At 61.9% G+C, this 25,578-nt stretch overlaps 3 protein-coding genes across 5 annotated transcripts in view; 2 read left to right on the top strand and 1 right to left on the bottom strand.

The window, feature by feature from the left end:
* Nucleotides 1-14,833, top strand: part of TIMM13 (translocase of inner mitochondrial membrane 13) — a 71,670-nt gene extending 56,837 nt beyond the window's left edge. The window contains exon 4 of the mRNA XM_060182069.1: nt 14,819-14,833. The gene's annotated coding sequence lies outside the window, so the exon portion shown is untranslated. The remainder of the gene's footprint in view (nt 1-14,818) is intronic.
* Nucleotides 14,561-23,293, top strand: AP3D1 (adaptor related protein complex 3 subunit delta 1). Of its 3 annotated transcripts, XM_007524885.3 has the most exons (31): nt 14,563-14,750; nt 16,732-16,827; nt 16,914-16,994; nt 17,077-17,157; nt 17,274-17,511; nt 17,591-17,730; nt 17,820-17,893; nt 17,979-18,028; nt 18,118-18,167; nt 18,266-18,314; nt 18,411-18,556; nt 18,652-18,800; nt 18,895-19,125; nt 19,352-19,637; nt 19,735-19,880; nt 19,958-20,099; nt 20,201-20,272; nt 20,348-20,423; nt 20,511-20,707; nt 20,790-20,863; nt 20,943-21,099; nt 21,186-21,251; nt 21,338-21,433; nt 21,516-21,653; nt 21,929-21,976; nt 22,054-22,243; nt 22,343-22,431; nt 22,515-22,600; nt 22,682-22,803; nt 22,886-22,965; nt 23,109-23,293. In XM_007524885.3, exons 1-31 carry the CDS (start codon nt 14,655-14,657, stop codon nt 23,202-23,204), a joined length of 3,642 nt encoding a protein of 1,213 aa, XP_007524947.2. In that variant the 5' UTR covers nt 14,563-14,654; the 3' UTR covers nt 23,205-23,293. The 3 variants fall into 3 exon arrangements, with proteins under 3 accessions (XP_060037912.1, XP_060037911.1, XP_007524947.2); XM_060181929.1 differs by lacking the exon at nt 20,790-20,863 and having other exon boundaries at nt 14,561-14,750; nt 20,977-21,099; XM_060181928.1 differs by lacking the exon at nt 16,732-16,827 and having other exon boundaries at nt 14,562-14,750.
* A 138-nt stretch (nt 23,294-23,431) lies between these two features.
* IZUMO4 (IZUMO family member 4) lies at nt 23,432-25,362 on the bottom strand. Its single transcript, XM_016188986.2, has 10 exons — nt 24,939-25,362; nt 24,634-24,714; nt 24,474-24,545; nt 24,366-24,392; nt 24,154-24,229; nt 24,031-24,078; nt 23,937-23,951; nt 23,842-23,859; nt 23,685-23,699; nt 23,432-23,589 (listed from the first exon to the last, which is right to left on the bottom strand). The coding sequence occupies exons 1-10, from the start codon at nt 25,150-25,152 to the stop codon at nt 23,499-23,501; spliced, it is 657 nt and encodes a 218-aa protein (XP_016044472.1). The 5' UTR covers nt 25,153-25,362; the 3' UTR covers nt 23,432-23,498.
* Nucleotides 25,363-25,578: the final 216 nt, after the last annotated feature.

The raw sequence follows: 25,578 nt of genomic DNA, 5'->3' as shown, positions 1-25,578 counted from the left end.
GAACTGGGATCCTTGCTCTTTGCACCAAGTGCACTTAACCCAGCATGCTACTGCCCCGACTCCCTCTAGCTTGTCTTGTAATGATTTACATTTAAGATTTAAGATCTGGGCAGTGGCGGTAACACAGTGGTTCTGCAAACAGACTCTCCTGTCCAAGGCTCTGAGGTCCCAGGTTCCACTCCCAGCAAAAAGAAGCAGGGACGGAGCTTCCCCCTGGCACCTGGACACCGGGCCTGGAACGCGGGGCCCCATCTTGAGAGTCTGCTGTGGTGCTCACTGGGCCGAGGCTGCCTGTGTGGCTTGTACTCCAGCTGACGGTTCTGTCTGCAGACACCCGGGACATGACCCTGGCGGGGAAGGGTGTCCTCTAGGGGCCTTCCAGGGAGCCCACCCAGCTCGGTCTCCGCAGGGTCCTGGGTGAGGGAAGCCGCGAGGCCAGGCGAGAGACGGCATTTGTGGTAACAGCTGAGCTCCTGCAGGGCTCCAAAGTGCGGTGGGAGGCAGCATGAGGACGACGACGAGCGTTACCCTGACCGCCTGCCCAGTGGCACCTGGCCCTGTGCTGTCCTAGTCGCCTGAAACCCAGCCAATTGGTCCCCAGGGCCCTTTGCTCCCAAGCCCTCTAGCCCATTGACACCTGGTTCCCTGGACCCCCAAACCCAGGGTCCCCTGGCTCTCTAGACCCTGGCTCACTAGCCCCCTAGCCAACCGACATCCTAGTCCCCCAGACCCGTTGGCTCACTGGTTCCCTAGTTCCTGGCCCCGTAGTCCCCAAGCCCCCTGCCCCAATAGCCCCCTAGCACCTAGCCCCTCACCGACCCCCCCCAACTCCCCTAAGCCCCTGGTCCCTAACCCTAGCCCCCAGGGCCGTAGAGACCATGTTCCCCTGGTCCCCTGACGCCTGGTCCCCCAATATCCTAACACCTAGTCCCCTGGTCCCCTGACTTCTGGACCTCTGGTCCCTTGACTCCCTGGTCCCCTGAGACCCTAGTCCCCTGGTCCCAATGGCCTCCTGGCCCCCCGATTTCTGGCCCCCGCCCGAGTCCCCTAGTCCCCTGGCTCTCCCCAGCCACAGAGCCAAAGCCCAGAGCTCCTGGTATCCTAGTTGGCCGTCTCCTGGCTCCAGGAGCTGTTACCTCTATTCCAAGGCCTGAGCAGAGCAGGTGTCCAGGAAACTAGCCTTCTCAATCTCTCCCCCATCCCTCTCCCTCTCTCCCCCCCCCACCTCTCTCCCTCTCTCCCTCACCCAGGCTTGTCCACCAGCTCAATTAATGAGTGTGAAGGTTAGAGAAAAGCCCCGAATATTGAGAACAGCCATTAACCCGAAACCAACTATTCCTTGTTGTGTGTCAATATTTCCACCTGTGCCCACCCTGTGCTGACTATAAACGGGTGGGACGAGCAGCGATCATCGGGGCCGCAGACTCTCCCCTTACGTGGAAGGGTGTCGGCGGCCCGAGCTTGAGCTTGCTAACCAAGGCTCTTGCTATTGCTGGGATGCTGGTCTCCTTTGCGTGAGGTCGGGACTCGAACCTCTGGGCGTAACAACGAGGGCCAGGAGCAGTGAATGGCCCTGGCACGTGCAGTGCTGGGAGTGGAACCCAGGGCCGGCCTCCAGCTTGTGTTTTAGGGATAGAACTTTAGGCACCGAGCTGCCGCCTGGCCTAACCTTTCATTCTTTCCCCTTTTTATATCATGGATATTTTTAAAATATATTTTTTAATTGACCATAATTTTTTTTGCATAACCATTATGCTATCTACCCCTGCCCTAAAAATATTTTGATGATTATTATTTTGATTATTATTTTGCCTCACTGGGGCTCAGTACCTGCACTATGAATCCACTGCTCATGGAGGCTATTTCGTCTCTTTTTGTTGCCCTTGTTGTTCATCGTTGTTATTATTATTGTTACTATTGCTGTAGTTGTTGTTGGATAGGACAGAGAGAAATGGAGAGAGGAGGGGAAGACAGAGAGGGGGAGAGAAAGACAGATACCTGCAGACCTGCTTCACCGCCTGGGAAGCGACCCCCCTGCAGGTGGGGAGGCGGAGGCTCGAACTGGGATCCTTATGCCAGTCCCTGCACCATGTGCGCTTAACCTGCTGCGCTATTGCCCGGCCCCCTAAATGCTATTTATTTACAAATGGATAGAGACAGGGAGATTGAGAGGGTAGAGGGAGAGAGACAGAGAGAGACCCCTGCAGCCCTGCTCCAACACTCACAAAGCTTTCCCCCTGCAGGTGGGGACCAGGGGTTCGAACCCGGTCCTTGTGCACTGTAACATGTGCAATCAAACCAGGTGTGCTACCACCCGGCCCCAGGCATGATCTCTATTTTCTTCTTTTTTTTTTAACCGGAGGACTGCTCAGCTCTGGCTTATGGTGGTGCGGGGGGATTGAACCTGGGACGTTGGAGCCTCAGGCGTGAGTCTCTTTGCATAACCATTATGCTATCTACCCTCCGCCCTTTTTTTTATTTATATTTATTCCCTTTTATTGCCCGTGTCGTTTTATTGTTGTAGTTATTATTGATGTCATGTTGTTGGATAGGACAGAGAGAAATGGAGAGAGGAGGGGAAGACAGAGAGGGGTGTTAGCGAGCAAAAATCAAACCACCATCCACTGCGAGGAAGCAAAAGATGTTTATTCACGGATTCGAATCCAGGCCGAGTGGTGACTGACAGCAGTCTACCAGCTCGACCCTGAACAAGGATCAAACCACACAATTTATAGGAATTCAGACTACACTCAGGGAGGGGGCACACATCACCTTATCAGCCTAGATCCAATTACAGGCTATAGAGAACGCAAAACCCAATCATTTCAAACTTAGCAAAAGCACGATCCATTCAAAGCAAAGCGCGGGATAGTTTCAAACATTGCAAAATCACACAACCAACAGAATCTGGCCAGGTAGGGTCACCACATCCCCCCACCATCAGCTGCCCCTTCCTAGAAAATAATTTCCTAGTGCAAAGGCCCTGATAAGCTCTGCCTGTTTGCAGGGTCTTGGTAAACAACCGGTGGCTTACTGATTAGGTCCTGTTCTTCAAGGGGGAAGGGGCAAGGAATTTTCCATCTCACACTACAAGCAACTTATACTAAAAGGAACTTAAAAACTTCTGCATAAAAAGGGAACTTCAGGGAGTCGGGCTGTAGCGCAGCGGGTGAAGCGCAGGTGGCGCAAAGCACAAGGACCGGCATAAGGATCCCGGTCCGAACCCCGGCTCCCCACCCGCAGGGGAGTCGCTTCACAGGCGGTGAAGCAGGTCTGCAGGTGTCTGTCTTTCTCTCCCCCTCTCTGTCTTCCCCTCCTCTCTCCATGTCTCTCTGTCCTATCCAACAACGACAACAACAATAATAACTACACCAATAAAACAATAAGGGCAACAAAGGGGAATAAATAAAATAAATATTAAAAAAAAGGGAACTTCAAGGCTACTGCCTTTTACAAGGGGGAGAGAAAGACAGACACCTGCAGACCTGCTTCACTGCCTGTGAAGAGACTCCCCTGCAGGTGGGGAGCCGGGGCCAAGGGCTCAAACCGGGATCCTGGGGCCGGTCCTTGGCATTTTGCGCCACCTGTGCTTAGCCTGCTATGCTTGTTTTTGTCTTTTCTTTTGTTTTCAGGGGGAAATAAAGGCAGAGATAGCCCCAGGATCTTAGTTACGAGGCCTGACCAGGCAGATGGGGGTGGGGACGCTGCCCCAAAGTCTAGAAGCTGTCTGACCTCTCCTGTCCTTGTCCCCTCCTGAGTTCTGGAGAGAAGATTCAGCCTTTGCACCAGGATTAGTGTGGCCAGTCCTGCCTAACTCTGGGAAGACCCCCAGAGGAGGGACAAGGACAAAAAAAATAAAGTCTCAGGTATCCATCCGAAAGTTTCCATGGCTGGCCAGGAACACAGGGGAAACTTGAGGATTCCTGCAGCTGCTTCTGGCTAGAAGACCCAGTGTCCGTCCTCCCCAGGAAGGCTCAGGGGAGCTAAGTGGGGAATCCGCCCCCGCCCGCCCCCCCCCCCCCCCCCCCGACTTGCTTTGTGTCAATAAAGTTTTATTGGTCCCCAACACTCACATTCTTTTCAACAGGGCTCTGCTGCTGGGTTGGCTGGTAACAGCCATTGGGACAGTGAGCCCTAGCTCTTCAGATTCATAGGAAGATAACCACCACCTGTGAAGCGACCCCCTGCAGGTGGGGAGCCGGGGGCTAAAATTATCTTTATATCAGCTAGAGACAGCCAGAAATGGGAGAGGGAAGGGGGAGACAGAAGAGAGAGAGAGAGACAGACAGACACCTGTAGCCCTGCTTCACCCCTCCCAAAGCTTCCCCCCTGCAGGTGGGGATTGGGGGCTCGAACCCGGGTCCCTGTGCATTGTAACATGTGCACTCAACCAGGTGCATCACCACCCAACCCCAGAAATATTTTTTTAAAGCTTTTAGTTATTTTTTAATGAGAAATATAAGAGGAAAGAGAAAGAACCAGACATCACTTTGGTACGTGTACTGTCACAGATAGAACACAGGACCTCATGCGTGAGAGTCCTGTGCTTTATATAAGGAGCCATCGGCCAGACCACAAATATACTAATAAAAAAAAGGGGGGGGTCGGGCGGTAGCACAGCGGGTTAAGCGCACGTGGCGCAAAGCGCAGGGACAAGCTTAAGGATCCCGGTTCGAGCCCCCGGCTCCCCACCTGCAGGCGGTGAAGCAGGTCTGCAGGTGTCTGTCTTCCCCTCCTCCCTCCATTTCTCTCTGTCCTATCCAACAATGACGACATCAATAACAACAACAATAATCACTACAACAATGAAAAAAAAAACAAATGAATAAATAAATTAAAAAATATATATTCTAAAAAATTTCGAATTACTGCTGAGACTTCGAGAAGTACTGCAGTGGATAAAATACTGGACATTCAAGTGGGAAGTCCTTAGTTCAATCCCCAGCAGCACAAGGACCAGAGCTACTGTCTCTCCTCATAAGTAAATAAATATATAAATAAATAAAATACCTTTAAAAATAATGATGAGGGACAGCCAGGCAGTGGTGCACCTGGTTCAGCGCTTACATCACTGTGCCAGGGTCCAGGCTCAGGCCCCACCTGCAAGGGGGAATCTATACAAGTGATGAAGCAGGGCTGCAGGTATCTCTCGCTCCTATTTTTGTTTTTTGCCCCCAGGGTTATCGCCGGCTCAGTGCTGCATCGCGAATCCACGGCTCCTGGAGACCATTTGTTCCCCTTTTGTTGCCCTTGTTGCTCCATCATTGTTGTGGTTATTATTATTGTTGTTGTTGTGGCTGTTGTTGGATAGGACAGAGAGAAATGGAGAGAGGAGGGGCAGACAGAGAGGAGGAGAGAAAGACAGACACCTGCAGACCTGCTTCACCACCTGGGAAGCGACTCCCCTGCAGGTGGGGAGCCGGGGGCTCGAACCGGGATCCTTACGCCGGTCGTTATGCTTTGTGCCACGTGCACTTAACCCGCTGCTCTACTGCCCGACTCCCTGACTCCCTCTCTCCCTATTTTTTTTTTAAAGATCTTATTTATATTTATGAGAAAGATAGGAACAGAACAAGAAAGAACCTGACGGGGCCAAGTGGTGGCGCACCTGGTTAAGCGCATACACTACAGTGCACAAGGAACCGGGTTCAAGCCCCTGGTCCCCACCTGCAGGGGAAAGCTTCACGAGTGGTGAAGCAGGGCTGCAGGGGTCTCTCTGTCTCTCTCCATCTCTATTATCCCTTACCCTCAATTTCTCTCTGTCTCTATCTAACAAAAAATAAATAAAGTTAAAAAAAAAAAAAAAGAAAGAACCAGACATCACTCTGGTCCATGTGCTGCTGGGGATCAAACTCAGGACCTCATGCTTGAGAGTCCAGTGCTTTATCCACTGTGCCACCTCCCGGACCACTTTTTTTTTTTTTTTAAAGATTTTATTTATTTATTAATGAGAAAGATAGGAGAGAGAGAGAGAAAGAACCAGATGTCACTCTGGTGCATGTGCTGCCGGGGACTGAACTCAGGACCTCATGCTTGAGAGTCCGATGCCCACCTTTATCCACTGCACCACCTCCTGGACCACACCACCTTTTTTTTTTTTTTTTTTTTTTTTTACCAGAACACTGTTTAGCTCTGGCTTATGGTGGTGCGGGGGATTGAACCAAGGACTCTGGAGCCTCAGGCATGAGAGAATGTTTGCATAACCATTATGCTATCTACCCTCCACCCTTTTTTTTTTTTAAAAAAAATGTATTTATTCCTTTTTGTTGCCCTTGTTCTTTTATTGTTGTAGTTACTGATGTCTTCGTTGTTGGATAGGACTGAGAGAAATGGAGAGAGGGGACAGAGAGAGGGAGAGAAAGACAGACACCTGCAGACCTGCTTCACCGCCTGGGAAGCGACTCCCCTGCAGGTGGGGTTCAGGGGTTTGTGCCATGTTCACATAATTGCTGCGCTACCGCCCGATTACTCCCCCCTTTTTTAATCACCTTTATTTATGTATTGACTAGACACAGCGAGAAATTGAGAAGGAAGGGGAAGCTAGAGAGGGAGAGAGACAGAGAGACCTCTGCAGCCCTGCTTCACCGCTCAGGAAGCTTTGCCCCCTGCAGGTGGGAAGCGGGGACTTGAACCCAGGTCCTTCCGCACTGTAACATGCGCGCTCAACCAGGTGTGCCACCACCCGGCCGCTCTGTCTCTCCCTCTCTCCCTCTCTTTCAATTTCTCTCTGTCCTGCCCAATAAAAGAGGAACAATGGCCTCCAGGAGCAGTGGACTCGGGGTGCAGGCACTGAGGCCCAGTGATGAACCTGGAGGCAAAAAGTAAATCAATCCATAAATGAATACAAGACGGGGACCGAGTCGTGGCACACCGGCCTGAGCACAGGAGCTCACGGGACAGTGAACAGGACGCGGGTTCAAGCCCGCGGTCCCCACCTGCATGGGGGAAGCTTCCTGAGCGGGGGAGCAGGGCTGCAGGGGTCTCTCTGTGTCTCTTCCTCGCCTTTCAATGTCTCTATCTCTATCCAATAAATAAATTAAAAAAAAAAAGGTGAGAGGGGAGGGGAAGACAGAGCCCAAAGGCGCCTCCCCCGGAAGGTGTGATGCCCCTCCTGCCCCCCGGATGAGCCCAGCAGAGACCCCAGTGGACTTGCTCTCTATGTGGGGAAACGGAGACCAGCCTCTCAGGGCGGCCCAGGGTCCTGGCTGGGGACCATCCCTGCCAGAGCCTCAGCCAACCCCACCCGGGCCCCCTCCCGCAGGCCCCGGGGGTGGTGACGGGGTGGCAGACTCCCTGTGCTGTCCTGGGGTCGCCGGGGCCTGGCAGATGCCCTGGGGAGTCTGTGCTTTCTGCCTCAGAGTCTGAGGGGACCAGGCCGGCCGCCGCCCTCTCTGTCCCCCTGACTCACGTGAGACCCTGGACTCCTGCCTGGCACCACAGGAGGCGACCACACAGCCTTCAAGGAACCTCCCTGGCAGTGGGGCAGGGCCGGGGTGTGTCTCCTCTAGCTGTTTCTTTTTTTCAAAAAAAAAATTTTATTTATCTTTTTGTTGCCCTTGTTGTTTTATTGTTATAGTTATTGTTATTGATGTCGTTGTATAGGACAGAGAGAAATGGAGAGAGGAGGGGAAGACAGAGAGGGGGAGAGAAAGACAGACACCTGCAGACCTGCTTCACCTCCTGGGAAGCGACTCCCCTGCAGGTGGTTATGCCGGTCCCTGCGCTTTGCGCCACGTGCGCTTAACCCGCTGCGCTACCGCCCGGCTCCCTCCTCTAGCTGTTTCTTTTCTTTTTTAGTTGTACTGACTTACTGTTATCATCATCATCACCAGAATCGCTGCTAGGGCTCAGCACCTGCGTGATGAATCCACTGCTTCTGGTGGCCATTTTTTTCTTTTATTTATTTGATGATGATGATGGTGGTGGTGATGGTGGTGATGATGATGATTCGCCTCCAGGGTTATTGCTGGGTTCAGTGCCTGCACCACGAATCCACTGCTCCTGGAGGCCATTTGTTTCCCCTTTTGTTACCCTTGTTGTCATAGCCTTGTAGTGGTTATTATTGTTGTTGTTGATGTCATCACTGTTGGACAGGACAGAGAGAAATGGAGAGAGGAGGGGAAGACAGAGAGGGGGAGAGAAAGACAGACACCTGCAGACCTGCTTCACCACTCCTGAGGCTTCTCCCTGTAGGTGGGGAGCCGGGAGCTGAAACCTGGATCCTAGCACAGGTCCTTGCACTTAGGACGATGTGAATTTAAAAAAAAGAATTTTTTTATTATCTATTTTCCTTTTTGTTTCCCTTGTTGTCTTCTTGTTGTAATCATTATTGTTGTTGGCTAGGACAGAGAGAAATGGAGAGAGGAGGGGAAGACAGAGAGGGGGAGAGAAAGACAGACACCTGCAGACCTGCTTCACCGCCCGTGAAGCGACTCCCCTGCAGGTGGGGAGCCGGGGGCTCGAACCGGGATCCTTACGCCGGTCCCTGCGCTTCGCGCCACCTGCGCTTAACCCGCTGCGCTACCGCCTGACCCCCGGACTATGTGCACTTAACCAGGTGTGCCTCCTTTTTAATGTTTGATTTTTCTATTTTACAGGATAGGACAGAGAGAAATTGAAAGGCTTGGTGAGGGGGAAGAGACAGAGAGACCCCTGCAGCTCTGCTTCACCACTCCTGAAGCTTTCCCCCTGCAGCTGGGCACCGGGGGCTCGAACCCAGGTCCTCGTGTGCTCTAATTTGTCTTACTGGGGCTGGGCAATGGCGCGCCTGCTCGTGCACACATACCACCATGCCAGGGAGTTGGGCTCAAGAAGGGGGAAGCTTTGAGTGGTGGAGTGGGGCTGCAGGTGTCTGTCTCTCTGTGTCTCTCCCTCTCTACCAACTCCTCCCTTCTGAATTTCTCTCTGTTCAATAATAAAAAATCAAAAATATTAAACAATAAGTAAATAAAAATAATAAGGTCTGGAGAGACAGCAGCATGGTTCTGCAAACTCTCCTGCCTGAGGCTCTGAGGCCCCAGGTTCAATCCCCAGCACCATCATCAACCAGAGCTCAGCAGGGCTCTGGGGGAAAAACAACAACAACAACAACAATAATAATGATTCCTCAAACAGCCTCTCCTGCCTGAGGCTCTGAGGCCCCGGGTTCAAGCCCCAGCACTACCATTAGCCAGAGCTCAGCAGGGATCTGGGGAAATAATAATAATAACAACAACAACAACAAGAATAACAACAATAATGATTCCTCAAACAGCCTCTCCTGCCTGAGGCTCTGAGGCCCCGGGTTCAATCCCCAGCACTACCATTAGCCAGAGCTCAGCAGGGATCTGGGGAAATAATAATAATAATAATAACAACAACAACAACAAGAATAGCAATAATAATAATGATTCCTCAAAAAGACTCTCCTGCCTGAGGCTCTGAGGCCCCGGGTTCAATCCTCAGCACCATCATCAACCAGAGCTCAGCAGTGCTCTGGAGAAAGAAATAATAAGAATAACAACAGCAGTAATAATAATGATTCCTCAAACAGACTCTCCTGCCTGAGGCTCTGAGGCCCCGGGTTCAATCCCCAGCACTACCATTAGCCAGAGCTCAGCAGGGATCTGGGGAAATAATAATAATAATAACAACAACAACAACAACAACAAGAATAGCAATAATAATAATGATTCCTCAAAAAGACTCTCCTGCCTGAGGCTCTGAGGCCCCGGGTTCAATCCTCAGCACCATCATCAACCAGAGCTCAGCAGTGCTCTGGAGAAAGAAATAATAAGAATAACAACAGCAGTAATAATAATGATTCCTCAAACAGACTCTCCTGCCTGAGGCTCTGAGGCCCCGGGTTCAATCCCCAGCACTACCATTAGCCAGAGCTCAGCAGGGATCTGGGGAAATAATAATAATAATAACAACAACAACAACAACAAGAATAGCAATAATAATAATGATTCCTCAAAAAGACTCTCCTGCCTGAGGCTCTGAGGCCCCGGGTTCAATCCTCAGCACCATCATCAACCAGAGCTCAGCAGTGCTCTGGAGAAAGAAATAATAAGAATAACAACAGCAGTAATAATAATGATTCCTCAAACAGACTCTCCTGCCTGAGGCTCTGAGCCCCCAGCACCACCAGCAGCCAGAGCCGGGTCGGCACTGCCACCTGCCGGCCCCTGCGGGAACTACAGGCCGCCCTTCTGCCTTCCCCGCCCAGAGTCCCACCTCCTGAGCTCCAGGGGCAAGCCCACCAGGGCCCCCACGACCCCGTGACTGTGTTGGGGTGGGGGGCGGTGAGTCAGAAAGCCAGCACATAACCTAAATAGTGCAGAAAGACACAAAGACACAAAGAAGGCGCCAGGCGGTGGTGCGCCTGCTTGTGTGCACCTGTCACCATGCACAAGGACCATGCACGGGATCCAGCCTCTGCTCCCCAAAAGCCTGGGCAAAGCCCCGGGACTAAAGGAGCAGGTCTGCGGGCTGGCGGTCGTGCTGGGGATTGAACTTTGCACGTCAGAGCCTCAGGCAGGAGCGTTGCTTTGCAGAACCATTATGCTACCTGCCGCTGCCCTAAGAGAAATCCATTCATTCATTTAATCATTCTTTCCTTCCTTATTCGATTTTTATTTTAATTTAATTTATTTTTTGCCTCCAGGGTTATCTCTGGGGTTCAGTGCCGGGACTACGAATCCACTGCTTCTGCGTTCATGTCTTTCTTATTTATTTATTTATTTTTAATTTTAAGGACAGCCAGGAATCAAGAGGGAAGGGGGTGACAGAGAGGGAGAGAGACAGACAGACACCTGCAGACCCGCTTCACAGCTTGTTCTGCTTCCCCCATGCAGCTGGGGAGCCAGGGGCTCGAACTCGGATCCTTGTGCAGGTTCTTGCGCTTTGCACCATGTGCACTTAACCATGTGTGCCACCGCCCCCCTTCCTTCTGAGAAGGGAGACAGCGAGCGGGTCTTCAGTGCCGTATGTGAGGCCAGAGCAGGACTGACACGCTCTGCTTGAGGGTCCGGCGCTGCGGCCACTGCCCACCCCCTGGATGTCAAACATGCAGACATCGTGAAATTGAAAAAAAAAAAAAAGGGGGAGTCAGGCGGTAACGCAGTGGGTTAAGCGCTGGTCTGCAGGTGTCTGTCTTTCTCTCCCCCTCTCTGTCTTCCCCTCCTCTCTCCATTTCTCTCTGTCCTGTCCAACAACGACGACATCAATAACAACAACAATAAATACAACAATAAGACAAGGGCAACAAAAGGGAATCAATAAATATTAAAAAAAAAACAATAAGAAATTGAAAAAACAAATGAAGAGGGGGGCCTGAATGGGAGCCCAGCGGGCAGGGCGACCGCCTTGTCCTCAGCTCGCGTGTGAGCAGAACCACATGGGTCCTGGTTCGGCTGCTGCTCTCTTTCTCTCCCCCACATAGGACAGTTCAGAACATTGGGCCGGGTGGTGGCCACCTAACCCTGCTGGAGCGTCAGAAAGAAACTGAGAATCTGAGTCCTCGGCGGAGTGGTGCAGCAGGCAGGGGCTGAGCAGGATGTATCAGGTCCTGGGTTCGATCCCGGCTACCCCTATACCAGTGTGATGCTCTGACCCCTCTCTCAGTCTCTCTCTCTCTCTTTTAAAATATTTATTTTATTTATTCCCTTTTGTTGCCTTTGCTATTTTTTTATTGTTGTAGTTATTATTGTTGTTGTTGTTGGATAGGACAGAGAGAAATGGAGAGAGGAGGGGAAGACAGAGGGGGAGAGAAAGACAGACACCTGCAGACCCGCTTCACCGCTTGTGAAGTGACTCCCCTGCAGGTGGGGAGCCGGGGCTTGAACCGAGATCCTTACGCCGGTCCTTGCGCTTTGCGGCACGTGCACTTAACCCGCTGCGCTACCGCGGGACTCCCCATCTCTCTTTCATTTTTAAGAATCTTTTTATCTATTGATTATTGCCTAGGAACAGAGAAATTGAGAGGGGAGGGGAGGGGAGGGGAGGTAGCACGGGAGGGAGACAGAGAGACCCCTGCAGCCCTGCTTTACCACCTGTGAAGCTTCTCCTGCAGGTGGGGGCCAGGCGCTGGAGCCCAGGTGCCTGCACACTGTAGTGTGTGCGCCTAAGGAACCTCGGACCTTCAGGTCTGAGACTCTTTTCTCTGGTTCTCTCTCTCTGCCCCTCTTCTCTCTCCCATAAATAAGTAAATAAATATAACCTTTGGAAAAAAAGGCGTCAGAATCAATCCCCCGGCACCAGCACATGCCAGGCACTAGCTGTCTTCCAGTTTAAAGCAACAACAATAATAATAAGGGCTAGGGAAGGGCCAGGCGGTGGCGTGCCTGGTTAAGTACACACTGTACAACCTGCAAGGACCCGGCTTCCAGGCCCTGGTGCCCACCTGCAGGGGGAAAGCTTGACAAGCAGTGAAACAGGGCTGTGGGTTTTTCCTGTCTCTCTGCTTCTCTCTTTTCCCTCTCCCCTCTCAATTTCTCACTGTCTCTATCCAAAATAAATAATAAAAATATCTGAAAAAGAACTCTCCGGACTGGGTGGTGACGCACCTGGTTGAGCGCACATGTTACAGTGCGCAAAGATCTGGGTTCAAGTCCCCTGGTTCACACCTGCAGGGGAGAAGCTTCCTGAGCGGTGAGGCAGGGCTGTGGGTGTCTCTCTCGTCTCTCTCCCTATCACCTCCTCCCCTCTTAATTTCTGGCTGTCTCTATCCAGTACATAAATAAAGATAAGTAAAAAATTATCTTATCAAGAAATAAACAAAAAAAAAAAACAAAAGCCTCTCTTGCCTCAGACTATGAGGTTCCAGGTTCCATCCACAGCACCATCATCAGCCAGAACCGAGCATGCTCTGGGGAAAATAATAATAGTAATAATAATAATAATAATAATAATAATGTTGGGGAGACATCACAGAGGTTCTGCAAACAGACTCTCCTGCCTGCCTGAGTTTCCCTGGTCCCGGGCTCCATCCCTAGCACCACCATTAGACAAAGCTGAACAGGACTCTGGGGAAATTTGAAAAAGACAGGGGCCAGGTGGTGGCGCACCTGGTTGATGGCACATGTTACAATGCGCAAGGACCAGGGTTCGAGCCCCCGGTCCCCACCTGCAGGGGCCAAGGTTTGCGAGGGTGAAGCAGGACTGCAGGCGTCTCTCTGTCTCTCTGTCACCGCTTCGATTTTGAGTTCAGGCTGTCTCTGCGCAATAAATAAAGAGAACAGAAACATTAGAGAGAAGACAGGAAGACGAGAGCCACGCGCGAGATGCCCGGCGCCAGGAAGCCCGTCTGTAGGGCGCGCGTGCGCACAGGCTGCACCCGGGCCTCACCTGCCGGCAGGTGCGCAGGGCGGAGCCGAGCCGACCGGGCGGAGGAGAACCCACGGGAGCCGCCCCTCCCTCGAGCGCCCGCCCACCCGCCAGCCCCGCCCACCGGCAGCCGCAGGGGGCGTGCACTGACCCGGCCCCGCCCACATCGACCCCGCCCACCGCCCCCAGGGGGCGTGTACAGACCGAGGCCCCGCCCACCCGACCCCGCCCACCGCCCCCACAGGGGGCGTGCACAGACCCGACCCCTTCCACCGGCACCCGCGGGGGGCGTGCACTGACCCGGCCCCGCCCACCTCGACCCCGCCCACCGCCCCCACAGGGGGCGTGCACAGACCCGACCCCGCCCACCGCCCCCAGGGGGCGTGTACAGACCGAGGCCCCGCCCACCCGACCCCGCCCACCGCCCCCACAGGGGGCGTGCACAGACCCGACCCCTTCCACCGGCACCCGCGGGGGGCGTGCACTGACCCGGCCCCGCCCACCGCCCCCACAGGGGGCGTGCACAGACCCGACCCCGCCCACCGCCCCCAGGGGGCGTGTACAGACCGAGGCCCCGCCCACCCGACCCCGCCCACCGCCCCCACAGGGGGCGTGCACAGACCCGACCCCGCCCACCGCCCCCCGCGGGGGGCGTGTACAGACCGAGGCCCCGCCCACCCGACCCCGCCCACCGCCCCCACAGGGGGCGTGCACAGACCCGACCCCGCCCACCGCCCCCAGGGGGCGTGTACAGACCGAGGCCCCGCCCACCCGACCCCGCCCACCGCCCCCACAGGGGGCGTGCACAGACCCGACCCCGCCCACCGCCCCCAGGGGGCGTGTACAGACCGAGGCCCCGCCCACCCGACCCCGCCCACCGCCCCCACAGGGGGCGTGCACAGACCCGACCCCTTCCACCGGCACCCGCGGGGGGCGTGCACTGACCCGGCCCCCGCCCACCTCGACCCCGCCCACCGCCCCCACAGGGGGCGTGCACAGACCCGACCCCGCCCACCGGCACCCGCGGGGGGCGAGCACTGACCCGGCCCCCGGGATGGGTGGAGCTCAGCGGCCTGCCGCCCAATGAGAGGCCGGAGCCTCTACGGCCCGGGGCGGGTCCGCGCTTTTATTGGACGGCGCGGCCTCCACCGGCAGCGCGGGGCGGGATTGTGGTGGGCGGGACTTCCGGGGGCCGGCCGGGGCCGCGGCGGCGCCGGCGTCAGCTGACAGGCCGCCATCTTGTCCGCCATTTGCCAGCGGCGCGAGCGGAGCCGGGGCTGGGCCGCAGCGCGGTGACCGGCGGGGCGCGGCCGGGAGGGGGGGGGCGGTCCCGGGGTCCCGGCGCCATGGCCCTCAAGATGGTCAAGGGCAGCATCGACCGCATGTTCGACAAGAACCTGCAGGACCTGGTGCGCGGCATCCGCAACCACAAGGAGGACGAGGTGGGCCCGGCCCCCCACCCCGCGCTCCCCTGCTCCGGAGGCCTCGGTTCACCCCCGGGGCGACCCCTGACCTCTGACCCCGACCCCCACGAGGGCGCCTCGGGAGGCAGCGTGACCCCGACCTATGTGGGATCCCGGGCTGCGCCCCCTCCTTCTGCGGCCTCCGCTGGGGCTCGGTCGTCGGTCGGTCGGTGAGCTGCGTGTGCGGCCCCGCCTGTCGCCCGTGACCCCGCGGTGGGGCAGGGGGTGCGGGGCCGGGGTGCGTGTCGGGGCTGCGGGTCTGGGGTGCGGGGCCGGGGTGCGGGTCGGGGCTGCAGAGCTGGGGTGCGGGGCTGCGGTGCGGGTCTGGGCTGCAGGGCCGGGTTGCGGGGCCGGGGTGCGGGTCTGGGCTGCAGGGCCGGATTGCGGGACCGGGGTGCGGGTCTGGGCTGCAGGGCCGGGTTGCGGGGCCGGGGTGCGGGTCTGGGCTGCAGGGCTGGGGTGCGGGGCCTGGGTGCGGGTCAGGGCTGCAGGGCCGGGGTGCGGGTCTGGGCTGCGGGGCCGGGGTGCGGGTCTGGGCTGCAGGGCTGGGGTGCGGGGCCGGGGTGCGGGTCTGGGCTGCAGGGCCGGGGTGCGGGGCCGGGGTGCGGGTCTGGGCTGCAGGGCTGGGGTGCGGGGCCTGGGTGCGGGTCTGGGCTGCGGGGCCGGGTTGCGGGGCCGGGGTGCGGGTCTGGGCTGCGGGGCCGGGGTGCGGGTCTGGGCTGCAGGGCTGGGGTGCGGGGCCGGGGTGCGGGTCTGGGCTGCAGGGCCGGGGTGCGGGGCCGGGGTGCGGGTCTGGGCTGCAGGGCTGGGGTGCGGGGCCTGGGTGCGGGTCTGGGCTGCAGGGCCGGGGTGCGGGTCTGGGCTGCAGGGCCGGGGTGCGGGGCCGGGGTGCGGGTCTGGGCTGCAGGGCCGGGGTGCGGGGCCGGGGTGCGGGTCTGGGCTGCAGGGCTGGGGTGCGGGGCCTGGGTGCGGGTCTGGGCTGCGGGGCCGGGTTGCGGGGCCGGGGTGCGGGTCTGGGCTGCGGGGCTGGGTTGCGGGGCCGGGGTGCGGGTCTGGGCTGCAGAGCTGGGGTGTGGGGCTGGGGTGCGGGGCCTCGGGGCGTTCTGGGCTGCAGAGCTGGGTTCGGGGTGCGGGGCTGCGGTGCGGGGTGCACATCTGGGATGGGGCTGCAGGTGTGGGCTGCAGGGCCCGGGTCCGAGGCCGGACTCGGGCGGGTGCTGTCACCCGCGGCCGCCGCGACCCTGCCGGGGTCCTTCATCGGGGTGCTGGGGGCAGAGCACCTGCGTGGCCCGGCCCTGGGGTGGACCCCGGCGTGTCTGGGCTCCCGAGACCGAGACCGCGTCGGCGGCTGGGGCCGGGAGGCTTCTGAGTCCAGCGGGTGCGGGGTATGGGCGGGGTATGGGCGGGGGTGGGCGACTCCCGCTTCTCTGGCTCCCAGCTGGCAGGGCAGCCTGAAGGGCAGCGCACAGGTGCCTCCGTTCTCCCACCTCGTTGTCTCTGGGCGCAGAGACCAGCGGGGGGCTGGTCAGACTGGCTGTGGGGCCGGTGTCTGCCCCGGGCGTCCGGATTGCTGGTGCTGAGTCTCAAAGGGAGTCGAGGCAAAGCAGGTCTGCGCCCCAGCACCTCCTGGGAGGCCCCACGGCCCCGGGGGCGGCTCTGGGGCCCCGCTGTCCCTCTCCCTTGTTTCTCCGCCACCAGAGAAGGGCCGGGGCCTGGCGGGCAGCGCGGCCCCAGAGCACACGGCGCCCGGCTGGGCTGGGTCATCGTGGCGCCCCCATTCCGGCCCCCGCAGTGGGGCGGCAGATCCCCTTTCGCTGTCGGCTCAGGAAACATTCAGAGAGCTTCCGATGCCTCCTGGCCCTGCACACACAGCCCCCGAGAGCCCTGATTACGCGTGGAAGGCCCTGCGCCCCCCCCAGCTCCGGGGCCACCCACGGCTCAGCCCCCTGACCCCCCCCAGGCCAAGTACATCTCGCAGTGCATCGATGAGATCAAGCAGGAGCTCAGGCAGGACAGCCTCGCCGTCAAGGCCAACGCCGTGTGCAAGCTCACCTACGTGCGTCCCTGCCCCGCCCTGCCTGTCCCTCTGTCTCTGGGGGGGAGGGGTGGGTGACGCCCCCTGTCCTTCCCTTCGGCCCACAGCTGCAGATGCTGGGCTACGACATCAGCTGGGCTGCCTTCAACATCATCGAGGTCATGAGCGCCTCCAAGTTCACCTTCAAGGTCCGCCCCCTGCCCTGCCCGAACCCCGCCGCCTGCTCCGGTCCGACCCCGCCCCGCCCCCTGACCCGCCCTGTGCCCCCAGCGCGTGGGCTACCTGGCCGCCTCTCAGTGCTTCCACGAGGGCACGGACGTCATCATGCTGACCACCAACCAGATCCGCAAGGTGACACCCCGACCCGAGCAGCCCCCCTGACCCCCGACCCCCCCACCTGAGGAGCCCCCTGACCCCCTACCCTCCCCACCCGAGCAGCTCCCCTGACCCCTGACCCCCGCCCCCAGGACCTGAGCAGCCCCAGCCAGTACGACACGGGCGTGGCGCTGACCGGCCTGTCCTGCTTCGTCACCCCTGACCTCGCCCGCGACCTGGCCAACGACATCATGACCCTGATGTCGCACACGAAGCCGTACATCCGCAAGAAGGCCGTGCTCATCATGTACAAGGTCTTTCTCAAGTACCCTGAGTCGCTGCGGCCCGCTTTCCCGCGCCTCAAGGAGAAGCTGGAGGACCCTGACCCCGGTGTGTCCCCGGGGGGATTGGGGGGGGCGGGCCCGGGCGGGGCTGAGGAGCTAAGGAGGGTCTCCCGCCCCGCCCGCAGGCGTGCAGTCAGCCGCCGTCAACGTCATCTGCGAGCTGGCGCGCCGGAACCCCAAGAACTACCTGTCGCTGGCTCCCCTCTTCTTCAAGCTCATGACCTCGTCCACCAACAACTGGGTGCTCATCAAGATCATCAAGCTGGCGAGTGCCCGCCCCGCCCCTGGCCCCGCCCCCGCCCACCCTCCCCGCCGGCCCCGCCCACCCTGACCTGACCGCCCCCTGCCCCCCAGTTCGGTGCTCTCACTCCCCTGGAGCCCAGGTTGGGCAAGAAGCTGATCGAGCCCCTCACCAACCTCATCCACAGGTAGGCCCCGCCCCACCCCGCCCCCTTCCCGTCCCTTGGGGTGCGCTCCGGGATCCTCACGCTGCTGCCCCGTCCCTGTCCCCAGCACGTCCGCCATGTCTCTGCTGTATGAGTGCGTCAACACTGTGATCGCAGGTGAGTGAAAGCTGGCCAGGGGTCTCCCGCCCCGCCCCGCCCCCGGGTGCCCTCACCCCGGTGCAGCCCCTCACGGCCCTGTCCCGCAGTGCTCATCTCGCTGTCGTCCGGCATGCCTAACCACAGCGCCAGCATCCAGGTACCCGGGTGGGCCCCGTCCCCGTCCCCGTCCCCGTCCCCGTCCCGTCCCGACCCTTGTCCCGTGACCCCCCATGACCCCTGACCCCCTGCCCCCAGCTCTGCGTGCAAAAGCTGCGCATCCTCATCGAGGACTCGGACCAGAACCGTGAGCACCGGGGCGGGGGTGGGGGCGGGGCGGGGGGCACTTCCCGCAGGCCTGGGGTCCAGCACCCCGACCGCGCCTGCCGCCCACCACCCGCAGTGAAGTACCTGGGGCTGCTGGCCATGTCCAAGATCCTGCGCACACACCCCAAGTCGGTGCAGGCACACAAGGACCTGGTGCTGCAGTGCCTGGATGACAAGGACGAGTCCATCCGCCTGCGTGCGCTCGACCTGCTGTACGGCATGGTGTGTGCGGGCTTCGGGGCTGCGGGGCTCCACGGGCTCGGGGAGGGCTCGGTGACCGCCCTCCTGCCCAACCGCGCCCCACGCCCTGCTCCCAGGTGTCGAAGAAGAACCTGATGGAGATCGTGAAGCAGCTGCTGCAGCACGTGGACAAGGCCGAGGGCACCGCCTACCGCGACGAGCTGCTCACCAAGATCATCGCCATCTGCAGCCAGGGCAACTACCAGCACGTCACCAACTTCCAGTGGTGCGCGGCCCCTCCGAGCTCCGAGCTCCGCTGGTCCCCGCCCCGAGCCCCGGCCCTGCCCCTGCCCCAGGAACTCTGACCCGCCCCACCACAGGTACATCAGCATCCTGGTGGAGCTCACGCGCCTGGAGGGCACGCGCCACGGCCACCTGATCGCTGCGCAGATGCTGGACGTTGCCATCCGAGTCAAGGCCATCCGTGCCTTCGCCGTGGCCCAGATGGCCGCCCTGCTAGACAGCGCCCCACTGCTGGCCAGCGGCGCTCGGCGCAACGGCATCTGTGAAGTGCTCTACGCGGCCGCCTGGATCTGCGGGGAGTTCTCCGAGTGCGTGAGGGGTGCCCAGGACCCCCGCCCTCCACACCCCGGGGTCACCCTGTGCCCCTCGGCCTGGGGTCCCCCAACAGCCAGCCAGGCCACAGTCGCCGGCGGGGAAACACCCCTCTTCCCGCCACTGGGGGGGGGCAGGGCACCTCGGGCCGGGGACATGGCCACGGGTGGAGAGCTCCGCGCCCGGCCGCCGGCCCCCAGGACTCAGCCCTCCTCCCCCCAGGCACCTGCAGGAGCCCCAGCAGACCCTGGCAGCCATGCTGCGGCCGCGGGTGAGCGCGCTGCCCGGCCACATCCAGGCCGTGTATGTGCAGAACGCGCTCAAGCTGTACACCGCCGTGCTGCAGCGCCAGGAGCAGGCCGCCCCAGACCCCCAGGACGCCCCCCCGGATGCGGATGCGGATGCGGATGCTGCCGACGCCCCAGGGGCCGCGCAGGAGGCCGCCCAGCTGCTGCTCGAGCGCCTGCCGCAGTTCGTGCAGAGCGCAGACCTGGAGGTCCAGGAGCGGGTGAGCACAGCCACGGGACCCGGTCCCCGGCCCCACATGACCCCATGACCCTAAGATCCCGACCGATCGACCGATCGCTGCGCTGTCCCCGCCCCAGGCGTCGTGCGTGCTTCAGCTGGTGCGCCAGGCCCAGAAGCTGCAGGCCCGCGGCGTGCCGGTGGCGGCCGAGCTCAGCGCCCTCTTCGCCGGGGAGCTCAACCCCGTGGCGCCCAAGGCCCAGAAGAAGGTCCCGGTGCCCGAGGGGTGAGCCCGGTGGACGGGTGGGGAGCTGGGGCAGGGACCCCTCTGCGCATACCCGTGGTAACCCCACGCCCCCGCAGCCTGGACCTGGACGCCTGGATCAACGAGCCGCCGTCGGACAGCGAGGCCGAGGATGAGCGACCTCGGGCCATGTTCCAGGAGGATGAGCCGCGCCATGCCCGGCCCAAGGCGCAGGAGGCCGACGATGAGGAGCTGGCCCGCGTGAGAGCCCCGCACCTGAGCCTCACCCCGCCAGAAGCCCACCCCCCCCACCCCTACTCCCCCCCCCACCCCAACGCCCACACACTTCTGTCCATCCCCAGCGGCGGGAGGCCCGCAGGCAGGAGCAGGCCAACAATCCCTTCTACATCAAGAGCTGCCCTTCCCCGCAGAAGGTGAGGGGGTTCCCTGCCCGCAGACCCCGCCCCGCAGACGCCCCCCGCCCGCACCCACGCCACCCCTCCCCGCAGCTGTATCAGGACGCGCCTGGGGTGGATCACATCCCCGTGGTCTGCATCGACCTGTCCGTGCCCCTGCGTGTGCCAGGTGAGCGGGGCTGGCGGGCCGAGCAACCCGGTGCCCTGGAGCCGAGACTCCCCGGCCCCGTCCGATACCCCGGCCCACTCGCCCCAGGGCTGCCGGCGTCGGAACAGTATGTGAAGCTGGAGGAGGAGCGGCGGCACCGGCAGCGGGCGGAGAAGGGCGGCCGGAAGCACCGGAAGAAGGACAAGGCCGGCCGGGGAGGCCGGCGGGGCGGCTCCCTGCCCGACAGCGATGAGGACATCGCGCCCGCCCAGCGGGTGGACATCGTCACCGAGGAGATGCCCGAGGTGGGCCGCGCGCGCGCGGGCTGGGGCCGGGTAGGGTGTGGGGCGGGGCGGGGCGGCCCGGGGTTGACGAGCCGACCCCCAGAACGCGCTGCCCAGCGACGAGGACGACAAGGACCCTGACGACCCCTACCGGGCGCTGGACATCGACCTGGACAGGTGCGGCGGGTGGGCGGGCGGGCGGGTGCTGGGCTCGGGGTCGCGTCCAGGGTGCGAGGTCCTGCCCCTCCCTCCGCAGGCCGCTGGCGGACAGTGAAAAACTGCCCGTGCAGAGACACCGCCCCGTCGCGCCTCCCAAGTCCCCCAAGAAGGAGGCGGCAGCCCCCAAGGAGAGGAAGAGCAAGAAGCCTAAGAAGGAGAAGGGCCGAGGCCGGGATCGGGATCGGGACCGCAAGGTAGGCAGGATGCCACCCTCCCAGCTGCACCAGCCGCAACCCACAACCCGCAGCCCACACCCCACAACTCGCGCTCTGCCCCGCAGGCCCAGGCCCTGGACTTGTGGCTGTGCAGCACCCCGCCCGCGGAGCCTGCGGAGTCCACGGCTCTTGTAAGAGCCTGGGCCGGGGCGGGGCGGGGCCGGGTGGGGCGGGGCTGGCGGTCCCATGGCCCCGTGACTGACACCTGTCTGCACAGGGCACGCCCAGCCTGGACACCGAGGTTCCCACGGCCCCGCAGCAGCCCTCAGAGCCCTGCCCGGACGAGGGGGACCGGGAGCCGGAGGCCCATAAGGTGGGTGCCTGGCAGGGGTCGGGGTCTCGCCTGGGGACTACCCCAGGGGCCTGCACCTCACCTCTCCTCTGCACCCTGGCAGAAGCCACACAAACGCAAGAAACAGCGGCAGGAGAAGGAGCGCAGCGGTCGGGACAAGAAGAGCAGGAAGAAGCGGGCGGAGGACGGGCCGCCCCTGGGGACCGGGGCACTTGAGGAGGCCGAGGAGGAGCCGCTACCGGTGAGGCCTCCACTTACCGGGGCCGGGGGTGCAGTGGGGTGGGGGTTGGGGCATCCCGGTCACGCCCCCCCCCCCCCCCCCCCGAGAGTCCGGCCCCGCGGAGGGAGCCTGCGTGGAGCTTCCCCTGGTGCCGTGGTTCCTGCCACGAGGCCCCGGGGTCCCACAGAAAGACGCGGGGAGTCGTGAAGTTCTACTCTGGTGTTTTATTCTCCCGAGAGAGGCTGGGGGGGTTGCGGTTGCCCGGTGCCCCTGACCCCTCCCGCGCCGTCCCGCAGCCCATGTCCAGCTACGCTCTCCTGGCCGAGAACGACTTCGTGCGGATGGTGAGCCGCCCAGGGGGGCCCATGTGGGGCGTGGGGTTGTCTCTGCCGGCCTTGACCTCCCCGCCCCGCCGCCCCAGACCTATGAGGTGCGCGGCAGCCTGCAGGGGGGCAGCCAGGTGACGGTGTCGCTGGTGCTGGAGAACCTGAGCAGCCACGTGCTCAAGAGCCTGGAGCTGGGCGTGCTGGACTCGCTCAACGCGCGGCTCGCCCGGCCGCCCGGCGCCTCTGCCCATGACGGCGTGCCCGTGCCCTTCCAGCTGCCCCCAGGTGAGGCTCTCCTCAATCGGGCCATCCGCACCCTCCGGGTGGGGCAAGGGGCAGGGAGCCGGGCACCGTGTTGACGACCCCCCACACACACACATGCAGGCGTCTCCAACGAGGCCCAGTTCGTGTTCAGCATTCAGAGTGTCCTGACGGCCCAGAAGCTCAAGGGCACGCTGTCCTTCATCGCCAAGGTGCGGGGCCGGGCAGGGGGACCCGGCGGGGCTGGGGGGTCCTAGCGCAGGCTCACCAGCCTCCTGCCCCACCCACCTTGCAGAACGATGAGGGCTCCACCCACGAGAAGCTGGACTTCAAGCTGGCCTTCACCTGCAGCTCCTACCTGGTCACCACACCCTGCTACAGGTAGCCCCCCCGGCGCCCGCCCCTGCCCGCCCCCACCTGCTCACGACGCCAGCCCTACCAACCCTACTGCCCGGCCCCCAGCGACGCCTTCGCCAAGCTGCTGGAGTCGGGCGACCTGACGGGCAGCTGCGTCAAGGTGGACGGCATCACCATGACCTTCCGTAACGTGCTGGCCAAGATCTGCTTCCACCACCGCTTCTCCGGTGAGGCCTGCCCTGACCCCTGACCTCTGACCTCTGACCCCCAACCCCCGGCTTGGCTGACCCCGACCATGCCATCCCGCAGTGGTGGAGCGTGTGGGCTCATGCGCCTCCATGTACAGTCGCTCGATACAGGGCCACCACGTGTGTCTCCTGGTGAAACAGGTGAGTCCCCCCAGCACCTGCCTGGGCCCAGGGCTGAGGCCAAGCCCTCCCCTCCCCTGAACCTTCCAGGGCGAACCTACCGGGCCAGGGCTGAGGTTGATGCTCCCCCTCCCCTCCCCTCCCCTCCCCTCCCCTCCCCCCAGGCCGAGCAGTCAGTGTCCGTGGACGTCAAGTGTGCAGACGCCACCCTCCTGGGCAGCCTGCTGGACGAGCTCAGGGCCACCCTGTCCGCCTGCTGAGCCCGGCCGCCGCCCCCCCCCTGGGGCCCCCACGTTCCCTCGCCACTCGTGAGCGCATTCTGTGACCAATAAACAGGAGACCTGGGCCGCTGCGGGCGGTTCCGGAAGGGTCGTCAGCTGCTCCTGCGTCTCACTGCTCTGGACCGCACCGAGGGGCGTCCTCTTGAGCTGGGCCCCGCCACCCCCACCCGCAGCCCAGCCCGCCCGTCGGAACGAGGCTCTCCGGGTGCAAAACCTGAAAACTTTATTAGCACGTGGCCCCAGAGCCAGCGGGACCCCGTGCGGGTCGGCCCCTCAGTGCTGCATCAGGCACTCGGACGCGTTCTCCAGGGTCAGGTTGGCCAGGTGGGGGGGCTCCAGGCAGGTGAAGCTCGGGGAGACCAGGCTGCGGGGGGGGGGGGGGGCACGGGCCTCAGCACCGCTCCCGTTACCTGCCAGCCACCTGCCTGCCGGACCCCGACCCCGACCCCCGCAACTCACAAGGCTGGCGTGGTCCTGGCCGCGGGAGGGGTCTCGTGTTTACTCGTCAGGCGGTGCCCCGAGCACTGTCCGGCAAGTCCCTGTAGCTGCACCAGGGACGGGGCCCAGGGCCCCACCGCCACTGCCCTCCCCGCCCCACCCAGGGGCCCGGGCTCACCTGGTGCTGCTGTCCTCGCTGGAAGACAGGGGCCCCGTCAGTCCCCGCGTGAGCCCCCAGCCCCTCAGCCAGGCCAACCCTCCAGGGAAACTTACTTGTTCCACTTGGTTCTGGGAGGACAGATGGACAGATGGCCAGTCAGGGGGTGGCCAGCTGCCCTGGGGGCCCTCCCCATACCACCAAACTCACATGTACTGCAGGAGGCCCTGGACAGCCTTCTCCCACTGTGAGGAGGATCTGCAGGGCAGGGGCGGGCGGGTCAGGAGCCATGGGGCTGCACCGCCACCCTCCCCAGCCTCCTCCCCTGCCTACTCGCAGTTGTAGCCGAAGCAGACGACGTGCGAGTCCGTGCAGTTGCTGCAGGAGATGGTCTCATACTGGAAGATCCCTGCGCGGGCAGGCAGAAAGGGCCAGCCGGCTACCGGGGCTCCCCCAGCAGCGGAGGGCCCCCAGCCCCATGCCCTGCAGCAGCGGAGGGTCCGCCAGCTCCTGGGCCCCCAGCCCCGCACGCCCTGCTCACTCACCGCAGTGCCGCTGGCAGTCGATGCGGCCTGTGCAAACAAGGCGCCGCTTAAGCCCCGGTCCCTGGCGCCCCCGCCCGCCGCCCCGCCCGGCCGCCCCCCGGCACCCACTTTGGATGATGGCGTTCTGGAGGAGGTGCACCTGCTCCCGGAATATGGAGCGCAGCTCGTTGGGGAAGTAGCCTGCGGGGCGCCCGCAAGGTCAGGCCGCGCCTCTGCGTGTCCGCCCCCGCCCCCCACCCCCGCGCAGGCCGCCCGCCCACCCACCCACCCGGGAAGTACATCTTCCCCTGGTACAGCTGGTCCATCTTCTGGTAGATGCTGTCAGCCACCTGGTTCAGCTTCTCCCGGGCTGCGGGCAGAGGACAGTGGGCGGTGGTTGGGTCTGGGGTCCCAGCTCGGGGGCTGCTGGCTCAGAACTGGGCTTGGCTGGGAGCTGGGGACCCGCCTATCCGGGCGAGGACGGGTGGGCCAGCAAGTGGCGCCGGGTGCGAACTGGGGTCAGGGCTGGGCTAGGGGCGCAGCAGGTCGGACCGGCACTGCACCGAGTGGGGTTTGGGGCGGCGGCGCCCTCACTGATCTCGGCGGGGATGGCGAGGTGCAGCTCCCTCATGGTGTCCTGGCTCCAGTCGCTGAGCAGCGAGCCCGACACCGGGATGTCGCCCACCCACCAGGACTTGAGGTTGACGTGGTGGCGGTAGAAGGAGAACTTGTCCGAGAAGTTGCCGTGGCAATGCAGGCAGCCCCGGGCCAGCGCGGCCGACAGCCCCAGCCACAGCAGCGGGGACATGGCCCCGCCCCCTGCGCGCAGCGGCCAACCAACGGCGGCCCCGGCCGCCCCGCGCCCATAACCGACCCGCCTCACCGTTGGCCCCGCCCACGACGCGCGGGGGGCCCAGCCATCCAATGGCGTCCATCGGGGCCTGTTGCCAGGCGACCGCCCCGCAGCGTGTGGCCGTCCCCCAGAGCCTCGGGGCGGGGCCTAAGCCGGAAGTGATGCTGGGGCGGGGCCCGAGGCTTGGCCCTTGGGGGGGGGCGCACCCTGGGGGCATCGCGGGGTGGAGGGTCCCTGGCAGGGAGTCCTCTCTGGAGGGGTCGGTACCTTTAGGGTTCCTTTAGTCCTCCGCCAAGTCGGGGCCCTGTCACTTCCTCACTGGCTCCCCCGAGCCGGACTCGAATCCAGACGCCCACCCGCGGGGGTCCACGAGCTTCATTT

Source organism: Erinaceus europaeus, chromosome 23 (genome assembly GCF_950295315.1).
Source record: "Erinaceus europaeus chromosome 23, mEriEur2.1, whole genome shotgun sequence".
NCBI classification, from domain to species: domain Eukaryota; kingdom Metazoa; phylum Chordata; class Mammalia; order Eulipotyphla; family Erinaceidae; genus Erinaceus; species Erinaceus europaeus.
This window is presented reverse-complemented; position numbering and strand designations above follow the sequence as displayed.

Coding starts and splice junctions, on each gene's coding strand:
- AP3D1 (XM_007524885.3), top strand. CDS start 14,655: ATGGCCCTCAAGATGGTCAAGGGCAGCATCGACCGCATGTTCGACAAG. Junction 21,252..21,337: donor CTGCGGAGTCCACGGCTCTT/GTAAGAGCCTGG, acceptor CTGTCTGCACAG/GGCACGCCCAGCCTGGACAC. Junction 22,966..23,108: donor TGTGTCTCCTGGTGAAACAG/GTGAGTCCCCCC, acceptor CCCTCCCCCCAG/GCCGAGCAGTCAGTGTCCGT.
- IZUMO4 (XM_016188986.2), bottom strand. CDS start 25,152: ATGTCCCCGCTGCTGTGGCTGGGGCTGTCGGCCGCGCTGGCCCGGGGC. Junction 24,230..24,365: donor CGACTGCCAGCGGCACTGCG/GTGAGTGAGCAG, acceptor CTGCCCGCGCAG/GGATCTTCCAGTATGAGACC. Junction 24,079..24,153: donor TGCTTCGGCTACAACTGCGA/GTAGGCAGGGGA, acceptor CCTGCCCTGCAG/ATCCTCCTCACAGTGGGAGA.